The sequence below is a fragment of the Carettochelys insculpta genome, chromosome 10 (genome assembly GCF_033958435.1).
Source record: "Carettochelys insculpta isolate YL-2023 chromosome 10, ASM3395843v1, whole genome shotgun sequence".
Taxonomy (NCBI): domain Eukaryota; kingdom Metazoa; phylum Chordata; order Testudines; family Carettochelyidae; genus Carettochelys; species Carettochelys insculpta.
Genome location: NC_134146.1, coordinates 46,624,338 through 46,640,042, shown reverse-complemented (window position 1 = coordinate 46,640,042; position 15,705 = coordinate 46,624,338). Strand labels below are relative to the sequence as shown.

At 48.2% G+C, this 15,705-nt stretch overlaps 1 protein-coding gene across 1 annotated transcript in view; it reads left to right on the top strand.

The window, feature by feature from the left end:
* The window catches only part of EIF2B5 (eukaryotic translation initiation factor 2B subunit epsilon), a 30,252-nt gene extending 14,925 nt beyond the window's left edge, over nt 1-15,327 (top strand). Inside the window, exons 12-16 of the mRNA XM_075004468.1 lie at nt 441-531; nt 2,562-2,685; nt 10,024-10,149; nt 11,779-11,889; nt 13,379-15,327. Coding sequence (XP_074860569.1) covers nt 441-531; nt 2,562-2,685; nt 10,024-10,149; nt 11,779-11,889; nt 13,379-13,444 — 518 coding nt within the window. The 3' untranslated portion in view covers nt 13,445-15,327. The remainder of the gene's footprint in view (nt 1-440; nt 532-2,561; nt 2,686-10,023; nt 10,150-11,778; nt 11,890-13,378) is intronic.
* Nucleotides 15,328-15,705: the final 378 nt, after the last annotated feature.

The window sequence follows — 15,705 nt, the reverse complement described above, 5'->3', positions numbered from 1 at the left end:
TAGGCCTCAGCTGGAGGACCAGGAAAGATGTGGAGAAATTGGAGAGGGTTCAGAGAAGAGCAACTAAAATGATTAAAGGTCTAGTAAACGTGACCCAGAGACAAGATTAAAAGAATTGTTTGTTTCGTTTGGAAAAGAGAAGGCTACAAGAGGGCACGATGTCAGCTTTCAAGTACCTAAAAGGGTGTTATAGGGAGGAGGGAGAAGAATTAGTTTCCTTGGCCTCTGATTATAGGGCAAGAAAGCACACGGCTTAAACTGCAGCAAGGGAGATTTAGGTTGGATATTAGGAAAAATTTCCCGTGGGGGTGGTTAAGTGCAGCTCTTCTGTAGATTTGTCCCAGCTCCTGCCACAGGGCTGTTTTTTTCTGTAGTGAGAGGTGGTGTTTGCTGGACTTCTCTCTCCCCTGTCTGATGGCCTATTCTTGCATTGGTGACAGTTTTCCAGAATGAAGTTTTGGGTACCTTGCAGAGAGGCGAAGAGGAGAACATCTCCTGTGATAATCTGGTCTTGGAAATCAACTCCCTTAAGTAAGTGCTCCCCCTGGAACTGTGGTGTCTGACTCTAGAGCGTCTTTTGTCTCACGGGCACGACGCTAAGAGCTTTGGGGGGTGAAACTATGTGACTAGCTCACGTGGCGCTCAGTGCCAGTTAGTTTCTTCAGCAGCAGAGTTTAACTGAACATAGTGACAGGAGGTGGTGCAGAGAGTATTCAGCTGCATAAGCTCCCTAACCAGCTTTAGCTGTTGTTCCATGAGCTCTAGGGCTGGGGACTAAATATTCATTGGGTGCCTGTGAAGGGAGGGGAAGAAAACCAGTCCTGCCAGAGCTAGCCTCAGGTTTGTTTATCCACAGAGTTGCTGTTCTCCATACGCTGAAACGTTCAAAATGACAGGTCCAGAGCCAAGAATCTCTATGGGGTCTGGCATTTCCACCCTTTCTTACTCTTGGGGGAATTTGGCAGCAAAAAACCTAAAAATTCTTGACACGATACTTTAACATTCTGCATGTTTTGTCAAAATGATGCAATACAGTCACTCTGGTTTCACTTCATTCAGTTTATTCAAACTACAATTCGATGGCTGGAGAATGGGAGTAGGGAGCAGGGGAGGAAATCCCCAGACCTCCTTGTCTAACAGTTATGTAGCTAGGTTTTACCTTTAGTCTAGTTTGGTCAACTACTATGTTCAGTGTTATGTCGGAGACAACTGATGAGCAAGTGAGGGCTGGGGAATCAAACTCTCGATTTATACTGGCTACTCACCATCTCTGAAAAGGTCAGGCGCAAACAGCTCATGGAGACCTTTAGATAGGAAATTATTTCGGTCCAGAAAATTAGATCAGTACTAACCACTAAATCACCATAAGCATTTATAGGGCCATACTGTCCTTCACACCATTCTGGCAATATAAAAGAGCCTTTAAATTTTATGTCTGTTTTATACTGTTGGAGGAATTGGCAATAACACTGGCGACAATTCACTAAGCAGACAGGCTGCTACCTTCTGCTCTGCCTGCAGCTGACTGAGCCTACCCTGCACCTAGCTCCCTAAAAGCTCCCTAAAACCCAGCGCCTGCATGCCAAGCATACTGCAAGAGCAGGCAAGAGGGACAGTGTTTCTGACAGCATGATTTCACAGTCCTGGTGATTCCTATCTCTGACTACTCTGGGTGCCCAGACCAACCTGCTGGGGTGGAGTGCTTAACCACCTTGCAGCTTCCCCATCAGAAGTCATTTTTCTGTAGGGACGCAAAAAAATTCTGTGGGGGGACATAAGTTCTGCGCACGTGAGGTGATGCAGAATTCCCCCAGAAGTACTATTCACACAGTAGCTCCTGGGTTTTAGTCTTTGTGATATTCTGGTTTATTCATTAGCTCTTGTTGTGCGTCTTCACTGCTAACATGCTTAGGTTAACCTTAGCTTATGCCTGCTCTAGAATGTGCCTTCCTGCCTCTGCTATCACTGAGAAGAGTTGTTGCGGAACAAACCCTTTGGGCTTCACTGAAGTCCTCGCTCTACTGGGCCAGACTATAAATTGGAGGCACAAACCAAATGTCTAGAAAGGTGACCTAAACAGAGATGGCCATGGATCTGGTTTGTCTCCTAGCTCTGGGTAGGCTTGTTGAAAGGTGAACAGTCTAGGCTTCTCTCACTTTAGAGAGCTGTCAAATTTGTGAGACTTGGCGTCTACCTAAGTAAAATCTGTGTCTCGTTTCCTGTAGCACACCAGTATACGTGAGTGTGCTCTCCCTGTCCAGGTAGCGTGTTACAATTTGAAAGCAGGTCTCTGGGAATGTGGTCTTTCCTGAGACCCCTTGCAGTGCAGGCGTGTTTCTGACTGCATGAATATACTCAACATGTTGGGATTTTTCTGTATTTTTTTAAAGATTGGGCACAGGGCTGGAAAGTTAAAATTTCATTCACTCTTAGAAATGTGTGTCCTGCAGTAGAAGAGTAGATGTCAGTGATTTGCCTTGGCTGGAGGCGGGATGCCAGAAGGCGCAAGTTTTTGGTTCTAGAAGGTGTCAGTCTGTCATCCCCTCCTCTCTCCCTTTCAGATATGCCTATAACATTGGCCTTAAGGAGGTGATGCAGGTACTCAGTAAGGTGGTCTTGGAGTTCCCATTGCTGCAGCTGGATACAGCGTTAGACTCCCAACACTACTGTGTAATGCTGATTCCTGTGAGTACACCTCTCCACGCCTTTTGATCTGCACATATTTTTGGTTATTGTACGATAACATGGTGGTGGAGTGCACGGATCCCTGGTCCCTGCCCTCGACTTAAATTAAGCTAGTCTCAGTGACTATTACAGGAGCAACAGATGGATTGTGCTTGAGTACCACACATGGACGTGAACCTTAGAAGAGGCAAGAGGGCTGTGGATGGGATGGAGAATTTTGCACTTGCACTTGGGCATTGGAGTGGGGGTTCAGAGGTGGGACCTGAAGGTGTTGAGAGCCTGCAGAAGCAGAGAGAACATTGGAGGTGTACACAGGAGCATAGCAGTAAGTGGGAATGACACTTGTGGGAGAATGGGTTCATTGGGTGCCAAGAGGTAGGTTCAGAGTGGTGTAATCTTGAAGGTGAAGACAAGAAGATGAAGAGTCTGGGAAGGTAATTGTGGTCAGGCTGGAGGTACCTGAGTCAAGAAAGCCACAGAGCAGGAGGCTTCAGCAGCAGTTAAAACTCAGGGGTATGGAAAGCGAAGACTTTATACCTGTTCTTCCTTGAGACTTCTCTCGTGGGGCATAGGAATGGGTCTGTCCCCTCTAGCCACCTGCTTGCTCTAGCATCCTTGAGCCTAGGAGACTGGCTTGTCATGCATTCAAGGAACTTAATGGCTCTTGAGCCTCTTTTGATTCTCTTAAAGCAGTAAAATCATCACCACCACTCACTCCATGGGGCAAAGTTCAGCTGGGTGTCTGGTTTGGAGGATACTTAAGCAGTATATGTAGAGCCTTGCATGGATGCAAAAATGTGTATCCATATCTGCCAGGGTCACTCTGCGATCCAACCTGTGGACAGTTAGTAACCTTTCACACCCACAGCCACTAGCAATCTCACAAGGGCACTGAAGAAAGGTAGGGAAGTACAGATGAGTGGGGGGCTTGCAGGGAAGAAGCGGGTTGAGGACGGGTTGGGGATAAGGTGCAGCGCATGGGCAGGCTCTCAAGGAGAAGGGGCGGTATGGAGGGGCAGGCTGAGGGAAGGGGGTGCCAAGAGAGGGTGTTGCATTCCCAGGGCTTGTGAATGGTGGCACCAGTGTATGTTACATCAAAGTGGTGCAGAGGGGTGAGGCACTAGGGGCGGGCCCTCCTGCTCTGGAGATGGTGGACTGGGAGAGAGGCCACTACTGCAGGGGCAAGGCACGGCAGGGACAGTGGTGCTGCCTGAGTGGCGCAAGCTGCTGGAAGGTAAGTGACGGGCCAGGTTCTAAATAACCCTAGAGAACTTTCATCCAAGAGTTTTAAAATAGCTGGCTGAGGAGCTCACTGGACTGCTGTCAATAAGTCTTGGAGCCCTGGGAAAGTTTTGGAAGACTGTTGCCGTGCCAATATTGTTAAAAGGATGAACAGGATGAGACAGGTAATTTTAGGTCTGCCAGCCTGACGTAAATTCCTGGCAAGACAGTTGAATGGTGAATTCAGGACTTGATTAATCTATACTGTTATAAAAGGAGAGCTGTCTGTTCATCCGTCCCACTGTAGTCTCTTGATTGAGGCTGCTATTTTAGATGGGGAGTGGAAAAGTGAGGAGTGAGTTGGGGAGCTCTGCACAGCCCATGGGAGAGGAATGTGCAATGCCTGGGCCGGAGTCAGTGGAGGAGGGTGGGGAGGGGGGTCACCCTTCCTTGGCTGGGCTCTCCACCCCATGCCTTCCCTGGAATGGAGTCAGCGACTCCCTGCCCTGTCGCTGAACCCCGAGGACACTCTCCCACCCGGGGAGGAGGTGCTGCTGCTTCACTGGGACACAGGTGTCACTGGGCTGACCCCTCTTCCTTCAGTGTAGGTGGAAGGTGCTGGGCTGGTCCTGCATTGGGAGCAGTGCTGGGGCATGGGTAGCCGCAGTTCCTTCAGGGGGAGAAGGCCATAGAGCTCTTTATAGCTCTGTCCCTTTCCAGACAGGGTCCCAAGCAGGATGCGGCAGGACCAGAGAGCCTGGATGGGGCAGGGCGACCCCCACCCCCTTACCCCCGACCCCCACCCACCTACTTCAGCTCCTGCACTGCCCATACCTCCCGTGCAGGCTGTGTGGCACCCCCAACTCGCTCTAGTTCATCACTAGCCGCCACAAAGGGGCAACCCCTGCTAGTAAAGAATTAAAGGAGCAGGGAAAATCTCCTCCAACCTGCTGGCCGCCAGCCCTGCGCTCCTGGGGCTGCCCAAGCTGGATGCCACTGGTAGGTAGAGCTCTGCCTGCTGCACTGTCCACAGAATGGTCCATGGATGTGAAGTGATGTCCACAGAATCTTAGGGCTCTAAGCAAAAGCTTTCTGCATCCTGGGAGTAAAGACTGGAAATCTAATCCTTTCTTCAGCAGATAGATCCAAAAATGGTACAGTCCTACTGGGGAAGTCACCAGGCATGCCGCTTGCCTTCAGTATGTAGCTAAGGCTGGTAACTTTTCCAGGGTCTGTTTCGGAGACAGAGGCATAGCACTGTTCCACCCCCAGGAAGGCCACAGGTGGATGTGGCTGGGTAGAAAGGGCTGCCGTTTTACTTGGCCTGAGGGCAGACAGATGGTGATATGCCCCTGTTAAGCTCTCACTGAGGGTCGGTATTTTTATCTTGGGACCTTTGGTCTGAGTTTGCAGGAGGTGGACAGGTCCCTGCTTTTTTGCTGTGTCCCCTGATGCCCATTTGTGTGTGTTGGACTGAGTGGTCCTTTGGTGCTTGCAATGATGCATATGGTAGAAGAAGCAAGTCTGGCTCCGTGCTCCACAGAGATGATTTGGATTGTCCTGCTTCACGTGGAATATGGAGTGCAACAAAGGACAGTCCCGTGTTGTCCAGTGGGGAGGCTGTGGAAAGAGACATTTCCGCACACGGATCCAGTCCCATGACTTAATTCACCTTTTGGAAAGAGGCTTTCATTGGAAATGCGCAGCAGATGAACCGTTGTTTGTACTAATTCAGTTCTTACAAGGTGGAATGGAGAAAGACCCATTCTGTTTACCAGTGTTTCTATTGGCTAAAATGTACCCTAATGAAAGCAGGGAGCTGGGGGTGCCTACTGAAGCAGATGCTCAGCTCTCTGTGTATGTGGAAGGTAATACCACTGAAGATTGAGATGCCTGAAATCTGCTGCCGTTTGAGATCCTAGTCTGAATAAAATACAGTACCACTCCTTGCTGGGTCATGAAGGGAGCTGCTGGTCCAGCAGCGACACATGGAGGCATCACTGCAGCATCCTAACAGAGGAGCAAGTGAACTAGGATGGGGCTGAGCCTGTGGTTTTTCTATGAGCTTTGCAATGAGGGAAAATGGTAAGAAAACCATGATGATTGTTTATAATACAGTACTGCCCAAGGCCCCACTCAAGGGGCTGAGCCCTATGGTACAAGACACTGCACAAACGCGTAATTATGAGAAGGTCTTTGCCTCAGAGAATTTATGATCCAAGTGAAAGATGAATAAAGGGTGTAGAGCGCGAAAAGTAAATGGCTTATGTTTGATGCATATATTTTGTATATGGGTATTTCATCCTAGCAAATCAGTCATGAACATTTGCCAGCGTAGGCACTAAATGAGTTCCCCATTTTTGTAGAATTTTGTAAGGTAGGTGCGTATGTATGTGTATACTGGAGTACTTATTAATACCCCAATAAGCAAGTTTGACATAGAGAAAGTGGCCAGTACATTTCCCGGTGTGCTCTGCCAGGAGAAATCTTATGTACTGATGTCCTTATCTTCTGCGCAAAATACGAATGGTGGGGTTCCCAAACCTGAGCTCAGAACCGCTGGGGCAGTGAAGAAGTTGTGTTATGGGCAGTCACACAAAAATACAAAAGCTTGAGTGTGGAAAAAAATGTCAGTACCTTTAAAATGAGAAAAGTAGACGTAACGTGAGGCTGGGGGTGATTGATAATTAACGTGTATCATGGAAGTGGATATAAGTCCTGCGTCCTGGATTTTACATTCTGTTGCACTAGGTGCTGAACAAAAACAGATTGTCTCTGCCTCAAAGAGCTTCCAGTCTAAGTAAAAGCCTCTTGAGAACAGAGGGATATAGACAGAAGAGTCCAAGGCAACAATGAGATGAGAGCAGGCAGTGTGACAGATGTTGGCCTGAGCACATCTGCAGCCTAGCCATTGTCAGAGATCTGTTTCATTTGAGAAACCCAGCTAGTGCTTAGGGCATGCTGATGTAGAACGAGAATATAACCAGAACGTTCCTCGTACGAGTGCTACAAGCCGCATTGAAACGTTCCTTTGTATGACATGAGGCACCTACGCCAACAGTGACAAAAGTAGAATGCCAGACATGTCAGCTGAGTGTCACACGGATGTGTTGTATGAGTCATTCAATAGATTGTACCTCCTCCCAGGTGAGAGGTGACAGAAAGATGAATCCTTTGTGAGAAGGATAGAGGCAAGCTTCGGCAAGGGAAGGGGGAAATTCAGCAGTACAATCATAATTAAGACATACCGTTTTACATTGACTTGAAATCACAGCATGTAATTTGTTGTCAAGAGCTGGTTGCTGTGAGTGTGAAGCCTTCAGTGGATATATAGTGCTCAGACACCAAACACCCATCAGAGGAGAAATAAGCACAAAGTGATTTTTTTTCAGTGAAAACACAAAGCTTTGAAAAATCAGCAAGACTGCGCTGCTCACACTGGCCCTGTCAACACAAACAGCTGCAGACGTTTTATCTGGTGTGTCTACAAATTACACAACAGTATAAGCACATTATGTTGCACAAAAGTCCATCCTTCCCTGGACCTTAGACGTGATTTTAAGTTGTAGGGGCTGAAGCAGCTGCAGAGTTGAAGAGGGTGCTTTTGTCATGTAATCCTGTGTAATGCAGTATGAGTGACATGGGTGAGGCTCTCCACAAGCAATTACTTTGAAAACTCAGTAAAAGCGACTGCATAGCAACTCACCATAATGAGTCATTCAGCGTGTCTGCTGCTGCTGCCCATTTTCTACAGTTTGAGGTGTCTCCCGACTGGTTCTGCGAAGGAGACTTACTCTTTTCTAAAGCTGTTCTGGGAACATCAGATGTATGCTCAGCAGAGAGCTTTCAGCCAAAGATTTCCATGTGCAGTGGGGGGCAAGCAATATAATCTACATGGATGGCGCGGGGGAGAGTGCAGGTGAGAACCGCAGCTCGGTCACACTCAGGCGGATCACATCTCATGACAGCACCGTCATCCTCCAATGTTGGGACGTGGAGATGCAGATAAAGGAATATCTGATAACGGGAGGAGGTAGTTCCCGAACATCTGCATGCAAGGTGCAATCAAGAGTGGGGCCGACAGCTTCTGCCTGCCCATGGAAGATGGGAGGGGGGCCTGGCTCTGTGTCCCCAGAAGGGGCAGGGCCAGGAGTGGAAGTGCGAGGCCTGGGGCAGTCAGCCCTTAGTGGGCTGCCTCAGCAGCATTTTGAAGGGGCCTAGAGCTCAGGGTGCCACCGCTGCTGAAGTGAGAGCAGCTGAAGCTCCAGGCCCAGGGCAACTGTCCACTTTCCACCACGCACATGTACGTTGGCAGGCCCAGCTGTCAGCAGCACAGACTAAGCCCAGCACAGGATGATCTGACGGGCTTCCCTCTGACAAGAATCTGTAATTAACTCCAGTCAGTGTACCGTATTTTTGGCTGAAGCTGGGTTACTCCCAGACGCAGTTGCAGAAGTGGTGGAAGTTCATATTCCAGCCTTGTATCCCTGCAAAATCTCTCTCTATGGTGGTGGCAACCCAAAGTGTAATAGTCCTGCTCATTCTAAAATAGCTGTGCGCTGAAATTTTGTCATCTCCAGGCTGAACTCGTTCATCACGTAGGATGTCTGGTGAACTCTGTGCTTCCTTTGTGATCAAAGTTTGCTTTGGGAAACTCTAATCGTTTCTAGTATGACACGTGTTCCAAAATTCTGCCTGCTTACAATTAAAAGTGTTAATGAAAAGGTTCACAGCATTTCTTTGCCTGGGTCATACTAATGGGCTGCTGGGGTGCATTTGAGGGGGAGAAAATCCAAAGACGAGTAAAAAAATTGTAGTTGCAGGGGAGGGAAAAGTGGAGCATCAGTATTAAATATACTGCGCATGGGTTAAAGTAGTTACTAGAACTGTGCCAGCTGCCCTCAGTCTTAGGTTGTGATTCTGCCACATCAGGACCACTTTGTGCCATGTTACAGATGTTGTCCCGAGTCAGTTGTCATTGACATACAAGTCATCCTGCTTGTATTTCCTGTGCCATCTCCTTGCCTTCCCACTGGATGTTTGCCATCACAAAGACCCCAAGGTGTTCCTTAATGGTACCTTTGCCACCAGCAGAAAGGATGGAATGTCGCACTCCAGAGCCATTCATTATTGCCTCCTGCCTCAGGAATTGCTATGAGTGCCTTGCAATTCACAGCCTTGCAGGCTTGTAAACTTGCTCAGGGTCTCCATGTGGCTTTCATGCTGCCTGGATTGGCTCCTGAGTGAGAATACCAACTTCAGGGCAGACTGCTAAGAAGCAGGACACAACCCCCCAAATGGCTGTGAGTTCTAGCAACTTAAACTTCACCAATCAAGTAACAAGTGTTCGCTCCTTAGGCACTATACACGCTTTACATGGAGTCACAGACAGTCCCCTTAGTTTTTTCAGTCTGTCACTCAGCCAACCTTGACTCAGTGATAGATGCTCACCCTACACCAAATGTGACAAAATATTTAGGTTACTCCCAATCTCAAAGGGCCAGTCACTAACCCCAGGCCAGTTTGCTCTTTATCTCTCACACCGAAGATTATCCTGTAATAAACTAACTAAAGGCTTGAATAGTAACAAAGAGGTAACCGTGTTAGTCTGCACTCCAACAAAACAAAGCAGCAGAAATGTAGCAGTATAAAGACTAACAACATGATCTATTCAGTGATGAGCTTTCGTGGGACAGACCCACTTCAGGATCTTGTGAAGTGGGTCTGTGCCACGGAAGCTCATCACCAAATTAATTAAAGGCTTATTCACTAGGAGAAATAAATAGCTCATTTACAAGGTTAAAGCAGGTAAATATCCACACACAAGTGAGTTAGTCAGTTTTCGAATGTGGTAATTTCAATAGCAAGCAGGTTGTCTGTATTCTTTAGGGCCGGGGTCCTTGTCACCACAGCTGCCCCAGTCCCATCACTCAGCTCTGGGGAAGGTGGTGTGTATGTAAGTTGATGTCTGACTGATGGAAGAGTGGCCTTCGACAGTGCTTTGCTTCTCCACACTGGGCTGTTCCCACTGAGGAACTGTAATGAACATGCAAATATTTGTGTTTTGAGGTTTTGTAACCCAAGAGCCCTCGTTCTCTGCTCTTGTTTCTCCTGCAGTTGTTGAAGAACTGGTCTCCACTCTTTAAGAACTACATAAAACGGGCATCAGATCACTTGGATGCCTTATCTGCCATTGAGGAGTTCTTCCTGGAACACGACGGCCTCTGCACATCCATAGCCAAAGTAAGTTCCTCACAGCCGCGAGGACTTCTGCTTGCGCTAGCTCAGCAATGAACTATAGGGCATCAGTGTCATCAGCTTGTTTTCTACCAGGAAAGAAAGACTCGTGTGTCTGATGGGAAGAGTGGGTGAAAGATCATCTATGAAAGTCATTAAAATCTGTCCTCTAGGCAGGCTTCTGAGTGAGCCCTACTACAGAGGATTACCGCTTGACATGCAGCTTGGACTGCTGCCCAACAATATCTAACCCAGAGGGACCCCGTCTGTGGTGCTGTAGTTGAGAGGGAGGGGGAGGGGGAGGAGAGGCAAGTTTCACACGTTGAAGGCACCTAACCTACCATCTTGCACCCAAAACATAGAGGGCAATGAATCTTGTTCCTGCCAAATGTCTTTTGTCCCACTTACAGATCAGATGGGGAATAAACAAGGTTCGGAAGAGTGTGAGATTCCCTATTCAGGCTGAACTGGGTGGAAATCGGTGAATAAAGTGAAGGTTGGGGGTGTGGTGGGTGGATCTGCCTTTCCACTGTAGGTTTCAGTCCTGGAAAGTTTTAAAATGCACGCCTCATAGACATGCTCCCCCTGTGTCAGTGGCTTATTTCTGCCATATAAAATTGGAGCGAAACTCTCCCAGTTAGGAATCTCTTCATGAATAATTTTTCTGCAAGTGTCTGGACAGCACTATGCCTGTCACTTCCAGAAAAGAGTTGTTCTGCAAACTCACCTGCGCCTTGATTCTCCAATAAGGGGAATCTTGTCTCATGGTACCAGTGCCTCTAGCGAATAGCACGACCACTCAGCTTGCGCTGAAGTCAGAAGCCTTCAGCTCATAAGCCAAAATGCCCTTGAAGGACAGTGATTGTGTGGCATATGTCCATTGTTCTAGGAGCCTGGTTTTCCCCGGTCACCAGGAGTTGAAGTGACTCTTCCTTGCTGGAGCTGGCACATGTAGCCCAGCTTTGTCAGTCCTCTGCTGCGAGGAGTCTGGCTGCAGCGTGTCCCATCAGGCTGAGCACACAAGGGTGTGGAGGTCCCCCAGCCTGCATTAGCAGCTTCCCCTCATCCGTGGTATCAGGCAAGAGCTTGATTCTACAAATGATCAATTGCGTTTGACACCCTCTATTGGGCCCCTTTTAGCAAAGGCTGGGTGGGGTTGAGTTGCAGCTGTGATGACCAGAGTTAGAGTTGGCTGAACCGCTATTGTGTGCTTCCTGCTGCAGCTGCCAGAATTGTGCACTTCTGGGGCTGCGGACATGAGGTTCCTGAAAGATCCCTTTTGATGCTTGTCGTGAGTGTGCTTCACCCAGGAGATGGGGGATGACTTTGTGGAGTTTCCTTGGGGGTCCTTTCTTGCTTTCTCCTCCTAAATACCCCAGTCTGCATCCTTGGAGCTGAAAGCTGTAAGGCAATTGCTGATTTGAATCACTGGTGCACCAGAGCACCTGCAGAGGCTCTGTCGGCGCTGAAAGCTTGGGTGCTATGGACATAAAAGCACAATGAATTACATCCAGTTCTCTCCCACAGAGCCTTGTGGGAGTCCCAGATTGTCATATGCAGCCTTTTGCTGCTAAGTGGTCCTGTCCCAGAACTGCCTGTTCTTTTGCCCCATTTATGGTTTTCTGATTGGTCTAGGTGCTGATGACCTTCTACCAGCTGGAAATCCTGGCAGAAGAGATGATTCTCTGCTGGTTTTCTCAGCGGGACACATCTGATAAGGGCAGGCAGCTTCGTAAAAACCAACAGGTAAGTCCCCGAGTCCTGGAGGGATTCCCTAGCAGAGGGAGGCAGCTTTGGGACAGGGTGGGTCCGGGAAAGCCAAGTGCTTAGTGGGAGCCAGTTGTTGGGGCAGATAACAAAACACATAATGCACTGGCTTAGTTCAGTTCAGCTTGGCGTTCTGCCACAACCAGAGCGCTCTGGTTGGAATGAAGGATGAAGTAGAGGGAGGGAGACGTTCACTTAGAGGTATTTGAGAAACTGCTGGGATGTGCTGAGTAATGGAGAAATATCTCTAAGCTAGGCACCTGCTTGAAATGGGCTTCAGGTAATGAACTACGGCTCTTTCCATGTTCCCTTTGAAACTGCTCTACCTGGCTGTCTTCTCAAGCTGAGCCCTTGCAGTACTTGAGTGGCTTTGTATCACAATAGCTATGTTATAACTGGCTCATGCTGCAACAGGCAAGCAAGATACGGAGAAACTGGAAAAGGTCCAGACAAGAGCAACAAGAACGATTAGAGGTCTGGAGAACATGAGCTATGAGGGACGAGTGAAAGAATTAGGCTTGTTTAGTTTACAAAAGAGAAGACTGAGAAGGGACAGGATAGCAGTTTTCAAGTACCTAAAAGAGGGTTACAAGGAGGAGGGAGAAAAATTGTTCTCCTGGGCCTCTGAGGACAGGATAAGAAGCAATGGGCTTAAACTGCAGCAAGGGAGGTTTAGGTCGACCATTAGGAGAAACTTGTGAACAGTCAGGGTGATTAAACACTGGAATAAATTGCCTGAGGTGGTTGTGGGATCTCTATCCCTGGAGCTATTTAAGAGCAGGTTAGACAGACACCTCTCAGGGATGATCTGGAATAGAAGTTGCTTGGTCCTGTCGTGAGGGCAGGGGACTGGACTTGATGACCTGTGGAGGTCCCTGCCAGTTCTAGCGTTCTATGATTCTAAGCATTAACCTCCTCCGCATCACTACGAACTCTGCCCTGGACATGGCCAAGCCCAGGCTCAAAGCCTTTCCCACAAATGATGCACAGAAAGAACCTTTGGGGAAGAGGAGAGTTTTGCTTAGTTTAATGCCCGGGTAAAGTCAGCTCCCTTTATAAAAACCTGTCGGTACCTAGAGCCGCTTATTGAAACCGTGTCAAAAGGCAAAGTGACCAAAGTCTGGCCCCTCAAAGCAGTCCTTCAGGGAGTAGGTTTCTCCTAGCAGCCAGCTCCTCGCACTGTCCCCCTTACGTGCGTATTGAAAACTAGGTGGCGTCATGCCTCCATCCCATGAGCCCTTGATGGAACAATGCTGGGTGCAGACTAAGTGCCCATTTTTCTGTCTGTTTTCTCTTAATCCCCCTTGTGGTTTCCCTGTTCCTTGGCCCCCACACTCCTTCCCCCACACACATACACACCATCTGAAGTGAAGGTGTTCCAATGCCAAGACATTGCAATTGTCTCATTAAAGTTGCTGTTTTCAGGGGGGGGTTTATTTTTCCTAATTGTGTTTCTTTCTCTCTGCAGCTTCAGAAGTTTATCCAGTGGCTGAAGGAGGCAGAAGAAGAATCATCTGAGAATGACCAAGACTGACCTGGCCGCCTGCCATGAGAACAGGCACTCCTGCTGCTCTTAGAGGAGGAGGGAGGGGTCTCGTACTGGTCCAGCTTTGCCTGGTGGGCAGTGCCAGTGCATGGTGTGTAGCTGAGGGACCTGATGTCGAAATGACTGACAATCCCATCTGTACTTGTTGTGTGTTCCCAGTCTCTCCCCCCGCATCCCCCCAGTGGCATCTTATGTGGGACAGTCACAGCACAGGGTGAGAATCAGAAGGAAAAAGCAGGAGACACTGATGTCAATGGCCTGTTTGTGATGTATTATAAGCTATCCATTGGGAGCCGCTCACTCCTAATGTAGAGGTCACAGGTAAATACATACAAATTCCATGTAAATTTAACCCTTGAGGTTTGAACCATTTCTGGTTTGTGTAAATGTGGTCATATGACCTAGTTCTTCGGAGTTACTGACGTTCCCGAAGCTGTAAAGAGGCCAATGGACAGTTTGTTCTCACTCACTTGTGGAGAGCCCCTTTTGAAGGGACACTGGCAAGGCTGGTAGACAGATACGGATCAGTGATCTGAGCACATGGCTGGGCCTCGGGAACTCCTTTGGCAGGGGAATTGTATTTGTCAGAGGAAGTCCCAAGGCATTTGGCAACCCGGAATGAGGGGAGGCACTCCTGCTCTCTTTTGAGGTGGGAGACATGCCTAGCTCATTAAAATCTTGGCTCAGACGTGGACTTGCACTGCAGTTGTAGCAAAACCCTGTTACCTTTGTGTTTGTTTCTGTAAAATGGGGCTAATACTCACTTGCCTACCTCACAGCGGGCTAGCTAATAACAGAAACACGCTTAGGGAACAAAGTACTGTTTAGATGATTGTGCCCCAGTCGTGACCTCACTTCTCTGTCCCCTGAGTTCCTGGTTCTTTGGGGGAGTTTTTGTTTTCGCTTCTGAAAGGAAAACAGGTGCCTGGTGCTTGCTAAGACCCCCCCCCCCACTTTTTTTTTTGGCTGTGTGTGATTTCTTGCATTTGCTGCGACACCAGACACTCCTGTCCTGCGTCCTGTGCTAGTGACAGCACCAAGTACTCATAAGAGACATGCGGGCTCTTGAAGGCTGCTCTTCTTTGAAAACAAAGTCAGTGATTGTTCTTTAAAAAGCAGCAGTGCGGTTGGAGCTCTCCACAGGTTCTAGCTTGAGCCGTGGGGTTTTATTTATTTATTTATTTGTTTGTTTGTTTAAAAACTACCTTTTTCCCCCCTTTGGGGGAAAAACTATGCTGCAGACCCGGTTCGAGGATCAGCTGTAATCAAGGGTAACACAGGGTTATGCAGAGCATCCGGGTAAGGCAGGGGTGTGCAGCAGGAGTGAATGTGTGTCTCTCTCATCCAGCCCTCTCCTGCACCCTCCCCTGTGCTAGTAATAGAGCCCTCTTCAGGCTGCATTCTTATAAGTATCACTGTGCCGCTTCCCTACCCCGTTCTCCCCCAAAACTGGAGCAGAACAGCAAAGTGGGGATCAACCTGTTGTTAGAAGGCAAATCCCATGTTGAGCTCTCTTTGCCACTGTCCCTTTAGGGGGAATGGAAAATAAATTCTAGGCGGGAGGATGTACTGAAGCTGCCCACTCGAGTTTTTTTTGGCCATTGGATTATGCCACGTATGGTAAATGAGGGAGCACTGATGTGTGCGGGAGGGGGACCAGAAAATGCAGCCTCTTCAAGCTAGATGTTGGGAACTAGGCAAACTTGAAATATGCATGGTATCAGCTGCCAGGAGGCTGCATGAAGACCCTGGGCTTCTGGCATCATGGAACTCAGTCTTGTAAATGTTGGGGAAAATAGTTGATATCTAAACTTTCTCCACCTGCCAATGTTTAATTCAGGGAGTGATTAAAAACATCCTGGTATACAGAATGGCTGCTCTGCACTGTTTGACTTTGAATAAACGTCTCGGACGTAGGACAGACCTGAGCAGGTCTCATAGATAGTCTGGTAAAGAGCCTTATGTAGTAGCTCACATAGCTACTTCTGTTTCTCAACAGGATCCAAGTATGTATGTAATACTCACATATCCACCCGCTTATTATTGGAATAACTGTCCAACTATGCCCAGCAATAATAACTGCTCCGACTACATCTGACAAAGCAGGTCTTTGCCAACGAAAGCTGATGCTCCAAAAATATCTGTTAGTTTATAAGGTGCCACAGGACTTCATGTTTTTGCATCTCCAAGTGGAGCGGAAGAGTTTATCTGATTGAAACTCCTGCATTTCAGATTTCTGCTGTCTGTGA